The 14639-nt window shown below is 47.3% G+C and overlaps 1 protein-coding gene across 2 annotated transcripts in view; it reads right to left on the bottom strand.

Moving 5' to 3' along the window:
• The window catches only part of gpc1b (glypican 1b), a 53908-nt gene extending 39741 nt beyond the window's left edge, over positions 1-14167 (bottom strand). The window contains exons 1-2 of one of the 2 annotated variants that reach the window (XM_068569185.1): positions 14079-14167; positions 13435-13965 (exon numbers count right to left, since the gene is read on the bottom strand). In XM_068569185.1, coding sequence (XP_068425286.1) covers positions 13435-13597 — 163 coding nt within the window. In that variant the 5' untranslated portion in view covers positions 13598-13965; positions 14079-14167. The other variant, XM_068569195.1, reaches the window with a different exon arrangement.
• Positions 14168-14639: the final 472 nt, after the last annotated feature.

Genomic DNA, 14639 nt, shown 5'->3' with positions numbered 1-14639 from the left:
ACGCCTGTGTTTGGCTCCTCTTCTGCTTTTTGCATAAACAATGACGGCTTTCTCTGATAATTGAACCACACAATCGCATAAAGAAAACTGCTGCATGCAGCCGAGCATTGATCAAAAACAACTTCTGCTCGGGGGGCAATTAGTGACACTTATGCCAGCCGCTGCTCAGGATGAACACGCTGAACGGATGCTAAACTGTCCCATTACCCATCGGTCATAATCAGACACGAGGGACAACATTAGAACCGCCGGTCTGAAATCATTTGAAACAGCCGGACTCCACTTTCACCCGTGACACCCGTCCCGGGAAGTTGAAATAAAATGATAATCACATCACAATGGGTCTGTGGACGAGAGTATTTATAGCGGCGTAACGGTGCATTAGGCCGTGTGTTTCCAGGACAGAAGGAGAAGCTGCAGCCTGCAGGATGGTGATGTGGGAGGTGGGACCACTTCCCACCACCGCTGCATGTCCTTTACTGAAGAATACCTCCATTCCTGTTAGAGAGACTGAGAGCAAAGTGCTGTCAGGAAAGGTAACACTCTGGTCTGGTGGTGGTGGTGGTGGTGGTGGGGGGGGGCAGCTTGACAGTGAACGCCTCTCATCTGAAGGGCTGAAGTGCTTTCCTATCACAATGTCCTTGGAGGGCTGAAGGGTTGTCTGAGATACATTTAGCATCCATTAAGTTCCACTGCCACACGTCAGAGGAAGACCGATGAACAACGTTCATTAAAGTGTTAGAGCGGCCAACAAAGAACAAAAGAACAAAACGCTGTTCTGTTTGCACTTCTGTCCATCAGGTTCACACGTTGATCATCTGACCCCTGCTGACACGAGCATGTGACTGAAGGCATCCCAGAAGTATTGGACCAACTGATCTTTAGGTTTTGAGCTGTAAGAAAGCAAAACAAACAGATCCCCTCGGGTTCAGGGGAATCGTAGTTTTCTCTATTGAGAAATGTTACAGACAAAATGATTAATTAAAAAAGAGACTTAAGAAACAAATCAAAGATTATTAAATAATAATAATAATATGTTTGGAGTAAAGTTCCTGACGTCATCAGAGTCAACCGGCCTGAGGAAGATAGACGGACGATTTCTACAACAATGTGAAGACGAGGAGCTTTGCCATGAGAGCGACAGCTGTGCTGAGTCACGGAGCGAAGCCAAGAGATGTGAAGGGGAAACACAGAAGGCCTGAAAGAAGGTGAAGAAAGCTTGGGAGAGGAAGAGAGAGCTCGAGGGGGAAGAGGAAGATGGGATGAGACTGAAGAAAGAGAACAAAGTCTCACACCTCAAACACTGAGAGCCTGAGAGAGGGACGGGAGATTCAAGAAGATGTTGCAGGGAAAAGTTCATCCCAGTGAGCAAAAACTCTCTTGACAAAACATCCCAACATGAAACATCAAAGCCTCGACGCTTCTCTTTGCATCAGCACCACATTGCAAAGAGGGGAACATCTTGCAGGAGCAAGGCAGCAGCTTGTTGTTCCCCTTCACCTCCTTTCAACGAGAAGCATATGCAGCACATTGTCTTACCGCTGCTACACGGGAATGTCATCCATTATATAAAAGATGCAGCATGAGAGGCCTGAAATTAATGTTTTAAAGCTTTTTTTCAAAATAAAATAAACACATTTTCATTGTAGGAGAATATTCTACACTACAAATCCTCCTGTGAAGAGCAGCAGGTCCACTTTCCCTGGTTCACCCCGTCCTCTGCACCCTCCATTCATCAGCAGACATCACATGACCGAGCCCAGCCGTTCATCCTCACGCGCCGCTCTGCTCAACACAATTTGTGATCCAATTTGACTGAGTAATGCCCCGGGCCCCTCGGCTGGACCGAGGCTTCTGGGAGAAAAGAGTGTAGGGAGCAAGGACACAGGAGACGAATGGCCACTTAGTCACTACCGCACTGTGTCCTCCTGTGGAAGTGTGTTACTAGTTTATTTTAGACAAAATCACAAGCATACAGTACACAAACACCTGGGTGAGATGAAAAATGATTTTTAAAAACGCCGCACAAAGTGTGGCGTTTAATTTCTGTGCACTGAACAAAGGATGTGATGCGTTGCTTGGAGTTATTATTTCATAATGCTGAGGTGAAATAACGAAATGAAGATAAAGAATGGTATGAAACAGAAGTCACTTCTGGTTTTTAAGCCTCACACATTAATTCTGTCTCTCACTTGATCTCAGGAAGCCGAGAGCATGAAATATTTAAAGAGAATGCTTTTAGTTTAAACCAGAGCTTGGCCCAAAAAAGAGAAGAAGCAGAGACACTGAACTATCTCCTACAAGACTGAAAGACACTGGATACATACTGGAACCTCCAAACACACGATAGCTGAGAGCATCTAGCATCTAGCATCTATAGCATCCAGCATCTAGCATCTATAGCATCTAGCATTCAGCATCCAGCATCTATAGCATCTAGCATCTATAGCATCTAGAATCTATAGCATCCAGCATCTAGCATTTAGCATCCAACATCTATAGTCTAACATCTAGCATCTAGCAGCTAACATCTAGTATCTAACATCTAGCATCTAGCAGCTAACATCTAGTATCTAACATCTAGCATCTAGCAGCTAACATCTTGTATCTAACATCTAGTAGCTAACATCTAGCATCTAACATCTAGCATCTAACATCTAGTAGCTAACATCTAACATCTAGCATCTAACATCTTGTATTTAACATCTAGCATCTAGCATCTAACATCTAGCATCTAGCAGCTAGCATCTAGCAGCTAACATCTAGCATCTAGCATCTAACATCTTGTATCTAACATCTAGCATCTAGCGTCTAGCATCTAGTAGCTAACATCTAGCATCTAGCATCTAGCATGTAATGTCTAGCATCTATAGCATCCAGCATCCAGCATCTAGCATCTAGCATCTAGCAGCTAGCATGCCCAGGCCCCCAAAAACACCAACAAAACAGGAATAGTGGTTGTTTCTGCCGTGGCGGATGTTTTCATGACGATAAGCCCCTCCTCCTCTGCAGCGCGTCTGAAGTGCATGATCACAAATAAACGGGTCCGCGACGCACTTCTGGGTCGTGAGCCACACGTTGAGACTCTCTGGAGTCCACGATGGCTCTGTGACTGTATACTACTGCTAGCAGCTCCCAGTGTGTGCATCCAGCGTGTACAATGTGTACGCCATGTGATCTCGCCCCAAAACAGCAGGTCGTTGCTCTAAATAACACGTTTCATAGTCACCTCGTCTGGTGGAATAACACTTGAATAAACAATCGTAAACATTATGTAAAACACGTCCCGAGCGAGCTCTTATCAAAACATGCATGCAGGAACCGAGCGGTGCGTCAGAGGGAAGCGACACATTTTTACATATACATTAAAATACACGCGTGTGCGCTCAAACACGCGTCCCACACAAAACACATTACGCGCTTTAGAAACACACGGCCAGCCACGAGCTATGCTTGAGTTGACAGAGTTCATTTGGAAGGTGTAAAATATGCATGAGAGAAGACTGTGGAGGGGAGGAAGAGGAGATGAAAATAGTGAGCGAGCTGCGGCGGGCGAGCGAATCACCAGACCAATGAACCGATGACGAGGGAGCCCGGCTGAGACGCCCGGCTACAGCTGAGCGGAAGAAGCGCGAGCTAAATAAGTCATTGTCATTTCAAGTTCATTAGCTCGCTGTGTGCCGCGTCCTCCTGGGAGGACGGAGAGAAGAGCAAACAGTAGAAACCTCACAACTCCTGCACAACACAACGTACGCTCATGGAGGACGTTGCTATATGAGTTGTAAGCCCGTGTGTTGGCACACGTTCATGCTAAGTCTTCTATTGTATCGCCGTTCCATTAGCATAAGCAAGGCCGTGTGAAAGTCTGTCCATAAACATGAATGTGGATCCAAACGCGATCAGAAATGTATCAGGAAATGTTCGGTTTCAAACCAAATCTGAGAGGTTGGCTCAACATCTTCCTTCCCGCTGTTCGTCCATCTTTTCAGGTCAGAAGTCAGACACACTGAGCACGATGCTATGAACTGAGATGCTAGGTATACGAGGAGGATATGATGCTACGTTTAGGATTCACAGAAGTAGCATAGCTGCTCTTTATAAACCACATGGCAGATTCAGAACACACTAGAATTAGTTCAGGGGCTGCAAATGGAGCGGAGAGAGGAATGTGGAAAAAATAATTAAGTCAATATGGATTTGGGTAATAAAAAGCTAATCCTGTCCCAGCTAACAGGATGACAATTGACAGTAATTACATATTGCCCCCTGTAATTATGAGCTTTTTTTACTTTAGTAATCCTCTGGTCATTCTCGCCTCCTCATCTTCAGACAGTCGCTCGACCTCCGGATCCAAATAGTCCGGCGTGGTCAAGTCAAAGAAGCTAACCACCATGATGCACACGGGGATTTCCTACGCCGCAAATAACGCTCGAGAAATGATGTCACACAAAACCAGATCAGACTATCTCATTACAGAAAAATGTGCTCAGAAAGCAGGAAAAAGCCAACAGGGGAACTCAGGAAAGCTTCTGCACGACAAACCGGGAGAGAGAGACACACAAAGAGGTCGCACACACAGCCACAACAACCATGAGAGAGTCTGGTTGTGAGAAGCACGAATGTTCTGGGGAACCAAAGATCTCTGCAGAGCCAAAAGTACCAGATGGAGAGGAAGCGAGGCAGCGTAGGATCACTGAGCAACGGGAGCGAGAGAAAAGTTGCTCGGCCTCCAGGAAGCAACTAAACAACACACAGATTTCACTCTGACTCCATCGTAACTCAGAGCAAAGGAAGCTGCAGGACGGGTGAAGCGAGGGTGAGAAAACGGATCCAGACACAAGAGTTTAAAGACGAACAGCTTCATGGGCTCATGAAGGCTGCGCTTTTAAAAATGATTCATTTTATTCTCACGCGTCTCCTCCAAAGCCCAGAAGAAGAAGCCGTCTCTGGTATCATCATGTGTTCAGCTCCATCGACGGAGGTTTAGCATTTAGAGCGGGATGCTTGGAACATATGGCTTCAATGTTAAAGCTATAAAGTGTGTGGTACAATTACATCCCCAAAATATGGAGCCATAAAAATCACAGACAAGTACCAGAAACAAACTGGCAGTTTTTTTTGTTTCGTTTTATTGGAGAACATCTGGGAGTATGCAATAAATTTCGCATGAAAAATAAATGAATTCACAACTTCCTCGGCAGGAGTAGATGGAGACTGAGAGATAACGCCTCACAGGCGGGACGAGAACATAATCACCACCATGGAAACAAATGTGAAACACTTTATCTCAATGATTAAAAAAACCTTCAGGAGGAAGAAAAGTAACACGGAGCTGAATCACCATCGTGTGCAATCACGTTGCCCTGAAGCGGCAACGGGATTCCTCCAAAATGAGCAACTTAAAGCGCCGAGCGTGAGAACGCGGCAGATTGGACAGCGACGAGGAGAAAGGAGCGCTTGTAGTTTGGAGGAGATTGTGCTGAATAATGACGCCACTTCTGCAGGAGAGGAGCGGGAAACCAGACAAAGAAGATATTCACGGGTCTGGAGACACCTGGAGATGTCCGCCTCACACACACACGCAGGAACACACTCGCTAACGGACGGCTTCTGCACCGCTGCACCTGCAATGTTTCACTCTGCAGATGTGAGCCGCGGTGGTTTTAATAAAAACCCGTGTGTGGAAGAGAGGGCCCGTGTTGTACAGAGCGGGACAGAAATGATTGCTTATCAAAGGGAAGTGTGTAGTTGAGGGATCTGCGTGCCGCTGCGCCTGCGAGTCCTATCTTTATTAAATCTGCATTGTGTGTGTCTGGCATCTGAGCAGCGAGGTGCAGATTCAGGCATTCAACAGTTAGAAGGCAACCTGACCGGGTTTATCCTCCACGACGATCTTTTTTATATACAGGCCCAATCTACCATCCCCTCAATTCCTGTTTATCTTTTATATATTTCAGAGATAGAAGGCTGAAGGCTGTCTCCATCAGAGGGCATCCATATATGTTGAAAATTATATTTAGAGTAGAGAATTGGATCAGAAACACTCAAAAGGGTGAACGTAGCCACTATTACTGTATATTTATACAATATTTATAAGTCATAATTCCCCAGAATCAGCTGATCCCAGCACATAAAGTGAAGACAGAATAATGACAAACAAAACACAGCAGCAATCATGCACACACACACACACACACACACATGTGTGCTTCACACACAATGACAGCAAATGGAGAGGAAGCGGTTTAATAATATTCATACTTTGTCTTTAGTCGTGCAGAGTCCACACACATCTGCGGCACACACACACACACACACACACACACACACACACACACACACACACACACACAACGAGACACAACGAAAGGCGCTCGCAGTGATGAGGGAATATTTCTCCTTTTGACACAAACAATTCATCTGAAGACAAAAGACGAGTCGTCAGCGCCAACCACCACCATCACACACACACACACACACACACACACACACACACATACACACACACGCACGCGCACACAAACACACACGCCTGTTGAAATGACACTGCAAACCCCTGTGGTGACATAAAAAGACTGGCCAATGCTGTCATTTGTGTGTGTGTGTGTGTGTGTGTGTGTGTGTGTGTGTGTGTGTGTGTGTGTGTGTGTGTTTGCTCGCCAAGGGAAGGCTGTACGTGTGAACTCCTACTCTCACATTAGACAAGTGACACGGAACAAAAGACACGAGGAGTGCAGCCAGAGAGGAAGAGAGGAAGAGAGGAAGGAGAGGAAAGAGAGGAAGGAGAGGAAGAGAGGAAGAGAGGCAAGAGAGGAAGGAGAGGAAGAGAGGAAGGAGAGGAAGAGAGGAAGGAGAGGAAGAGAGGAAGGGGAGGAAGAGAGGAAGAGAGGAAGGGGAGGGGTGGCAGCAGCTGAAGAGCATGCTAAGAGACGAGGTAGCTAACGCTTGTCAAGCTAATGCGTTGTATCCTAAAAAGCAGTTTATTTTGACCTCGATGTCCCGTTAAAGCTCTTTAAGATAAATTAAAGTAGATTTTGTTTTCTTTTTAAATAATCCAGATGAAATGTTTGTCAGCTCTCGCGTCTTTCCGTCCATAAACGAGTAAATGTAATTATTGGACTATTTCCTTCCCGGTCCAAAGGAAACAGGGCCGTGACCTTTGGACCTTGAATCTTCGTCCCAAACAAGAAGCGACTCAGAGGAAGACTCCAGCGCTTTGAGGGCGAAGCGCTTTCTTCTGTCCTGGTTCACACTTTGCAGAAACATGTTTGGACACACTGTCCTCCAGATGTTCATGTTTCTAACAGCCACCAAATATTTAAAAGACTACGCAAAGAAAACACACCGGCAGCTTTTCTTTGTTGCTTTAAACCATTTTTAACTCCATCTTTTGTCTTCTATGTCCTTTGTGTTGGTGTTTTTCAGACATGTTGCAGGGCGGAGCGGGACGAGCAGAACCAGGCAGACCGGCCCGAGTCACAGTCAGCAGACCATGGACCTCTCTCTCTCTCTCTCTCTCTCTCTCTCTCTCTCTCTCTCTCTCTCTCTCTCTCTCTCTCTCTCTCTCCCTTTCTCTCTCTCTCTCTCTCTCTCTCTCTCTGTCTCTCTCTGTCTCTCTCTGTCTCTCTCTCCCTCTCTCTCTCTGTCTCTCTCTCCCTCTCTCTCTCTCTCTCTCTCTCTCTCTCTCTCTGTCTCTCTCTGTCTCTCTCTGTCTCTCTCTCCCTCTCTCTCTCTGTCTCTCTCTCCCTCTCTCTCTCTCTCTCTCTCTCTCTGTCTCTCTCTGTCTCTCTCTGTCTCTCTCTCCCTCTCTCTCTCTGTCTCTCTCTCCCTCTCTCTCTCTCTCTCTGGTGAACATCAAACACTCTGTGGTCTGTTTCATGCTCCCTGCAGCCCATTATGGCTTAATGCTTCAAGAGGCTTCTTACTGACTTCAGCATTTTAACAACTCCAGCATATTCAGTTGGAAAACACACACACACACACACACACACACACACACACACACACACACACACACACACACACACACACACACACACACACACACACACACAGTATGCATTCAAACAGGCGCAGACAGGAGTCCAGCTGCAGAGCTTCACACACTGTCGAGTGCATTGGGCTTATGATCCTGCACACTGTGTTACAGACACAACTGTTGCTGTAATCTGTGGCGGACCAGCAGATGCATTTGTTGCTCGATGCTGACGCCGACCCTCAAAGAAGCCTCAACGCTCTCATCTCCACGCGAGCTAATGAGTCCATTCACAAGGCGGCAACATGTAGTGCGATCAATGAGTTATCCACCACGAAGGAGAAGAACAGAACATCAGCAGAGACGTCAACGGGCTGGAGAGAAGGCCTCGACCAAGAGAATGGGTTGAACACACACACACACACACACACACACTATTCATGCTAGTGTTTGGTCTGGCCCTTTTAACCTTTTGGAAACCGTGCGTAATCCTCCCGTGCCAATTTTAAGTCCCGGCATGCCCCATTCAGACAATCTTTTGGCATAAAATACATAATTTTTTCCATTTTCGAACCAAACGACACAGTTTTTTGACTAAATATCCTTCCTAACAGACCATGACTTTGTTTTATTGTGATTTATGTTGCAGATTCTGATTCTTTAGGTCCTAATCTTTCCAAAAAGGTGTCTTATTGACGCTCCGGGAGGCTTTTTTAGGGAATCTGGCTCATATCATACAAACAGTATATGTAACATTGCTGGCTCTAGCTGGCTCGCTGTGTTTAAGTGCTCGTGTCAGTCCGACATCCAGCCGGTGTGCAATTTAGAAATGTTGTTTTGGAGCGTTGCTGAATAATCCTGCAGCTGGAATGAATGCACACATGTTGTGATTGACGCTGGTCGATGACTCGCTGGGCCGCATGTGGAGTTCTGCTGAGTCATTTGCTGAAGTGCAGCTGAGAAGCATCTTAAAAACAACAACTTGTAATTGCAGAGAACCGAGCAGCAGATCCGTCTGTCACTGTTGCTGATGTGTGTGGGAAGCACCACGATGGGAGGCTTCATGTTGCTGCTCCCACTGACACTGAAACTGAATGAATCTCACAGGGGATTTGGGTTTTTACTGTGATGGAATATTTGTGTTGTTTTTGTAATATTAGTACTTTATTGCAACGTTCCACTGTAGGCCATCGTTTATTAATGTTGCATACGGCCATTTTGATTATTTCATGCTCCTCACATTCGGCTTTTTAAATGTTTTAATGTTTGATTTTAAATGTTGTATTATTCTTGCTGTCAAAATACAGAATAAATGAAGGAGAATCTCTCTCTTAGGGTCAAAACATCTCTGGTGTTCAACCTGGTGAGACGTCCTCACACGAGGCGACCGGCTTGCCGCCCCGCTGCCTCCGGGTTTAAGATGAACGTGTAATTGAAACGTCACAAGTTCAAGGCCAGTCGGTGTTTTTATTCCCGCACGCCTCGCTGCACTGCGACGCCGTGCCAGCGTCAACGCTATGAAGAGCGGTTTCACTATCAGACTGCGAACTAACGATAAGGCTCAGGTGACGCTGTTCACACTGAACGTTACCAACAGGTTAGTAAATAATTGACAACACTGAAGAGATTGAGGAGATGGAACTGGCATGAGAGGACATGAGGCGGCACCGCCGGTCCAGCAGCCTCACAGGGAGGCTAAGCTAACAGCTACTGCTGGAAGGCACACAGGATGAGTATGTCCACACAGATTAAGGGCTTAAACTCACACAACACTGGACATGATCTACACTCCAGTGGGCGCCTCTGGGTTGCAGATTGTGTAGATTTTAGGTGCGATGAGATTGAGATACAGATTTTAAATGAATCCGTATTGTGGTTGTTTGGTTGTGTAGCCTCTCCCTGACTTCCCAGCTGTGTTTCATTCTGGCAGTGGACTCCTCCATTTAACCTTTGGCTGGAAAGTGATGTCGGGGGCGGCACACCAGCAGCCATTATCTCATCATCACCCACAGCCTCTTCGGGGAGCCAGCTGCCCCGGAGAAGTTCCTACCCGGTGTGTTAAAACACATGCTTTGTTTTAGCGACTTTTACCTTTCAAGAGTGAAATTAAAGTCAAGCTGCTGTGTTCCAAAGTTTCAACTACTTTTCTCCGTACTGATCAGAGTTTGCAGCCGGTCTTCAGTCTTCAGGCCCCACTGTGTCATTTGCCAAACCCCGGCGAGAGATGACCCGCCGTCAGCCTGTAGCAACCGGCAATCAACAACAACACAAACACAGCGCGGGCAGAGCCGATGCCGTACCAAAACGTTACCAGCCTTCCTCCAGATGTCTCCTGCAGCTTGTGTCTTTGTCTCGGCTTCATGGCAGAGAGCATCCAACTCTCACTGGCTGCCGGCCGCTCTCACAGAGCGTCTGGCGCCGGTGAGAGAGACGGGGGGACGAGGGGTCGCGCCCCCTGAAACCGAGAGGTCATCACGGCCGCCACGGCGGGGTCGGACGGGGAGGAGACAGGTGAGCCCCGGAAGATGAAAATACAGAGAAAAATAAAACGTTTTCCATAAAATACCTCCATTGGACGGAGTTACTCTGACATCATCTCATTATGTTTGATCCTTTTATTTTGCTGCTGGACTGAAACTGTTCCCACGGTCCAGTAAACAGCTTCAACACAATATCACACGGCTCACCCTTAACTCAGGAGCTTTGTGTGTTATTTATGTGTTATATGAGGCGTATCCATGTGACAATATCTTCTTTTACTGCTGACTGAGCACAATCAAACAGCTGTGGGATGTGCACCTCACACATTCATAAAAGTATACTTCAATGTAAAGAGCAGACCAGTTAAAAGTATATCTCTAAAAAACAAAGTAATACATCTAAAGGCCATACAACTTGCAGACCTTGTAGACGTTATCTGTGCATGATTCCATGATTGATTATTCTCGTTTTGTGCATCTAAAAACTAACTTTAAAACCGTGCAGGACTGCAGTCGTTGCGTTGTGTGCTGAGATATTATATCTCATTTATTGTGCAGTGGCATTTAAAGGATTGGACAGAGCTGTGACTGGACATTGTGTGCACAGTTGGTTTGCAGCTGTCTCTCACTGTCCTCCCAGACTCAGACCAGGTGAAGCTTCTCAGCCTCTGACTTTGAGTCAGGCCCAAAACATCAAGGCGATCGAACCCTGGAGCCTCACGGGGAAATATCAATCTGCAAATATCAGGTGGCCCATAATAGGCATGAATTAAAAGCTCAACACTTTACTAAGATGTTTAATACGTTAGATTATTTATGCCTGAGAGCCAAGAGACGAGGACGCAGCGAGGAATGTAATCAAAGAGCAATCTGCCCTTTCCTCCGTCTCTCTTTCCGCTTAACATCCAGTTCTGCATCTCTTTCTCACTCACTTCTCTCTCTCTTCCTGGCACTCAGCTCTGTCTCACTCCTTTATTTTCTCTCTTATTGAGAAAGCATTGACCCCCAGACTTAAGTAAGCTCCACATCATTGATTGAAACAAGAGCAATAGGCGGTGTCATGACAAGACAGATTTTTATCTTTAAAGCATTATGGATTACAGACATTTGGAAGAAAAGGGGCTTTCTAGAGGACAGAGGCTGGCGTTGATTCTGTCAAATCATTTATTCAGGATGGCCAATCCATTAATCCATTTAAGTGTCAAGTTACTACTCGGCCCTCACCGCCTTCAGATGTGTGGCGTCATGACATGAGCTAACAGTTTCATCACATTACCTCGGCCCCACCCTCAAATCTCATAATCTCTCCTCTCCTATCAGGGCGAGCAGAGATCAACTGAGCGGCCCTGCGTTGGATATCATGTTCCTCATGAGCACACTCGTAACGCTCCATTTTTATGCATCTTAAAGGCGTCTCTCGATGGTCACGAAGACAATGGGATGTAGAAGCCGTGCGTTGTATACTTGCTATTTCTGTCAGGACACAATGCAGCCGAGCTGTGGCAGCTCATGCACCTTCAGAAAATAGATCTGCTCTACCTTTAGAGGGAGTCACCTTTAGGTGAATACTGCAGAAAGTCACTCTTGTCCGTCTCAGAGCCGTCCGGCCTGCGCTAAAGGACAAACACCTCTGTCTCCACAGGGGGAGAGTTCATCTGCTGTCACAGTCGCGCTGTGGAAAATGAATTGGACAAAACAGAGAAGGTGTCTGAGGCCGTCTGGAGAGGCTTCTGGAGGAAAAGGAGAACGTGTTCAGATTGAGGGACTGTGGCAGAGTGACAGGGAGAGTCACTGTGCACATCTAATATGTAGATTACTTTAAATATTAAGGTTTTACTTTCTGATCTTCACTTTTGGAGAAGAAAAAAACCCGTCACATTCATTCATTTGACAGTTTTGGGGCAATAAATAAAATAGTTTATATCTAATTTATATTTCCTTTGAAAGTGTGCACGGCAGAGTGTTTGTGGAAGCGTGCACGGCCACAGTCTCCGGTCGTGTCCGTGCACGCACGCTGCTGTAACTGTAGAACCTGAAATTGCAGTAAACTGCACATGTGTGAAAGCCTGGCACTGAATTCCAGAGGAGGCACACGTGTAATCATCTGAACGGCGGAGAGGCTCGTGACCGTCTGACATCAGACCGTGAACGACACAGCGAGCAGCATGTTTGTGCGGTCAAGTGACTGTCAGGCCTCGGATAGGGAGGAACTACACACAAAGAACACACTGATTTTAGAGGAGATGAACTATTGGGCCGTGGAGCAGCTTAGCTTTGGAAACAAGGCAAGGTGCTGCTGCAAGTGTGAGGGAATGAAAGGACATTTCTGATGAGGGATGAAGAAGCCAGAGTGTCTGTGACATGTCTGCAGGTCTTAATGTCTTTTCAAGTGTTTCATCTCGAGAGACAGAGAGCTGGAGCTCCCTTCCTTTACCATGTGACAGCTTTCAAAAGGTATAAAGATAGAAACTGGGTTTGCTCTCACAACAAAGAAGGACATAAAAATACATCCTTCTAAGTTCCTGGGAAACGAGAGATCTTCTAGAAGTAACAGCTCGCTGCAGCGATGTGTGCAAAACTGCATTGTGTGCGGTTTGTGAAACAAATGGACACAAACATTTCTCCTAGATAGGTCAGACACACACACACACACACACACACACACACACACACACACACACACACACACACACACACACAAAATGGTGCTACTGCAGGTGCGACTTTGGCCTCAAAATAGACTCACATTCCTTGGGGGACTCGCAGAGAGATTCTGCTTCTCAGAGGCAATGAGTTGATTCTGTGTCTGTTCCGGCTGCACAGTTTAACACTGTGACGTCATTTAAGCAACATGTCGAGCCACATTCGGACAGGTACGTGGTCCCGAAAGTGCGTTTGGGCTCGGGGGTACAGATCACATTTTGCTCCAAGGAGACAGTGCGCGCGCCATGACCGCGGCAGCATGCGGAAGGGGCTTACCTGATATCTCAGACTGAGGGACCCCGTCCAGAGCGAACCCTTTGCCGCTATAAAACTGCCTGATATCCGAACAACTCCGAGCTTTGCTGGTTCCTTTGTCTCCACAGGCTGGTGCCGTGAGAGAGCACACCGCCAGAGCCGCCAGGATGAAGGAATCCATCATGTGGATTTAGTCAAGTGCAAATCCGAGCGAGAGGCGACGCGGCTGCGTTGAGTCCCGAACGGAGCAGGAGACTCCCGGTAAGTGTCCGCGAGTTAAACGGGGCTACCGGAGAGCTGCTGTGCGTAAAATATCCTCCACCTCCCGAGATCCCTCCTGCGCTCTGAGTGCGTCTGCTGAGTCTCCGCGCACTGCTGCACCGCTCGGGGAGCGCAGAGTCCCGTCTCTTCCCTCTGCTGTGGGGCCGGTGCGGGCAGGACGGCCGCTTGGGTTTTCTTCCCAAAGGCTGGATCTTCTCGCGATGTGCGCAGGACGAGTTCTTCTCTCTCTCCGCTGTTGTTGTTCAAAATGCGTTTTAGTGTTGACTTCACCTAGACAGGAGACAAGAGATGGAATAATTAGGTGACGCGCTTCCAGCTGAAATCATTTAGCTCGTGTCATGAAGCAGCACCGTGCGGCGCAGCCGCGGAGCAGCAGGTTCTACCGGCGGTGACGACCCGGACGGATCCGAGGGAGGAAGAGCGCGCAGGCGGCGGCTGTCGCAGCTCGGTCCCGGCTCAGGATACTCTGAACGATGCTATGCCAGCGCTGCCACTGCGTGGTATGGGGAGGAGAGAGAGAGAGAGAGAGAGAGAGAGAGAGAGAGAGAGAGAGAGGGAGAGGGAGCGGGAGAGAGAGAGAGACGAAGTCTCGTGTTCTGCTCCGTTTTCATTGCGTCTCATCTCAATATTATTTTTAGACGTTTCAGAATAACATTACTGACAGATTTGACTCGCGGGGGTTTAGTTCTGGAAACGTCTGTCGTGTGTGTGTGTGTGTGTGTGTGTGTGTGTGTGTGTGTGTGTGTGTGTGTGTCCTACTGTATACGTGGTGTCTCGTGAGGTGGTCTGGCTCTCGGGTAAAGAATGCGCTCTGCGCGTCCGGACAGCTCCAGCAGCCAGGTGTCACAGGTGAACCGTGGGCGGGCCTCGACCCCCGGCCCTCCCGCAGCAGCAGCAGGCCCTCTCCTCCACTTCACTTCATCACTCCTCTCAGTGCGAGTCAG

Source organism: Clinocottus analis, unplaced genomic scaffold, assembly GCF_023055335.1.
Source record: "Clinocottus analis isolate CAN_PGR_092001 unplaced genomic scaffold, fCliAna1.0.p SCAF_11, whole genome shotgun sequence".
NCBI lineage: Eukaryota > Metazoa > Chordata > Actinopteri > Perciformes > Cottidae > Clinocottus > Clinocottus analis.
The sequence above is the reverse complement of the archived record's forward strand: the minus strand, read 5'-3'. Positions and strand labels throughout refer to the sequence as shown.